The 1,731-nt window shown below is 49.5% G+C and overlaps 1 protein-coding gene across 1 annotated transcript; it reads left to right on the top strand.

Moving 5' to 3' along the window:
• Window positions 1–603: 603 nt before the first annotated feature.
• Window positions 604–1,604, top strand: LOC137628745 (protein odd-skipped-like). The gene has a single exon (XM_068359926.1). It carries the CDS (start codon window positions 635–637, stop codon window positions 1,448–1,450), a length of 816 nt encoding a protein of 271 aa, XP_068216027.1. The 5' UTR covers window positions 604–634; the 3' UTR covers window positions 1,451–1,604.
• Window positions 1,605–1,731: the final 127 nt, after the last annotated feature.

Genomic DNA, 1,731 nt, shown 5'->3' with positions numbered 1-1,731 from the left:
ATCAATACTCTATCTTAACCTAACTTGGGACTTTCAAATACTGCATTTCGTCTTTAGTCAAATTCTACAGCCCCTCACGAAATAGGTCACGCTTAATAAGTGTCACCTCTGGGTACACACCTCAAGAGAAAGCAACGATTTGTATTTGGTAAAAACAATCAGGCAACGAACTTCCAATCTCTCTCTCTCTCTCTCTCTCTCTCTCTCTCTCTCTCTCTCTTTTATCGAAGCAATCCTCCAGGTGAACACGAACCTCAAGCAAATAAATTCCTCTAGTGGCCTAGACCTGTGAAGTGTGGGAAAACGAAATTTGCTCAGCCCACATCTTAGAAACCACAGGCTTTGGTCAAGCTGGTAATCTCAGGGGTTAAACCTTATTTGAAGCAGCGGTCCAGCTTACCGAGACCGCCCTTACCCGACCAACATGACTTCCACTCCGCCCCCATCGGGCCCTGACAGCCAATAGAGTGCCTTGGCACTTTAGGCCCCGCCTCGCCTCCAACTGTACAACCAGTAGCACAGCTCCCCGCTGCTCTTCAGCAGCCAATGGTCGGCCCCTCTGCCCCCGGCGCTTCTCTTCCACTATAAAGCCTCAGACGGTCATCAGTTGTACTACATTACTCGTTCGGTAACCATGGAGAGCGCAACCGTGGTAGCATCTCCTCCGTCAGCCGCGTCTGTGGGTGCCAAGTTTACACCAGGAGCCATGGGATCAGCCTTCACACCTTTGTCCCGAGTGCCACCTGCCCTCCCACTGTTCCAGTCGCTGCCCTTTTTGCCTTCAGCTTCAGTGAACTCCAGAGTGAAACCAACGCATCCTTTGGGCATAGACCCAAGGATGATGGGCATGCTACAGAACTACGGTGCCTTTGGCCACCTTCCATGGGCGGCTGCTTTGAGTGCAGGTGACTTGGCCCTCAGCCGTCTGTTGTTAACCCCCGGAGGAAGACTGAGCCGCCCCAAGAAGAGATACATCTGTAAATATTGCCAACGTGAATTCACCAAGAGCTACAACCTGTTGATCCACGAGAGGACCCACACCGACGAGAGGCCCTTCCCTTGCGACGTCTGCGGGAAGGCCTTCAGGAGGCAGGACCACCTGAGGGACCACAAGTACATCCACAGCAAGGAGAAGCCTTTCAACTGTGACATCTGCAACAAGGGCTTTTGCCAGGCTAGGACGCTAGCCGTGCATAAGGCCCAACACGCCCACGACGCCAGCCCACCCTCGCCCGTTGTTCTGGCGCCCCTCCGCCAAACCTCAGTGCCGCCCACACTCCCCGCTTGCGACAACAGCCCCCACACTGAGCAAGTGGTCGACGTGTTACACTGTGACGACGATGAGGACGAAGTGGTTCTGCAGACGGTGACGGAGGAAGACGACGAAGAAGTGGTGGCGACGCCCCCGAAGAGACTAGGGTTCTCCATCGCGGACATCATGAGGAGATAATGAGATAAAGAGATAATTCATTCCTCTATTCGCATTCCTCATTGTTATTATTCATATTTCATCCACAAGTGCCTCAATTTTTTTATTTTGTTACATCATCTTATTCTTGTTACTAATATGTTAAAACGACAGAGCTTTAATCCTTGTATATACTGTACAGAGATACTTTTATTTATTAAACAACAACAAATATTCCATCTTCTTTCATTAACATATTTTTTTTATATATATTGTGTTATGCATATATTCCAAAGTGGTGAAAAGAAATATCAATGACACTT

Source organism: Palaemon carinicauda, chromosome 36, assembly GCF_036898095.1.
Source record: "Palaemon carinicauda isolate YSFRI2023 chromosome 36, ASM3689809v2, whole genome shotgun sequence".
NCBI lineage: Eukaryota > Metazoa > Arthropoda > Malacostraca > Decapoda > Palaemonidae > Palaemon > Palaemon carinicauda.
This window is presented reverse-complemented; position numbering and strand designations above follow the sequence as displayed.

What these genes read in the sequence shown, in the direction of transcription:
- LOC137628745 (XM_068359926.1), top strand. Translation starts at nt 635, where the DNA reads ATGGAGAGCGCAACCGTGGTAGCATCTCCTCCGTCAGCCGCGTCTGTG.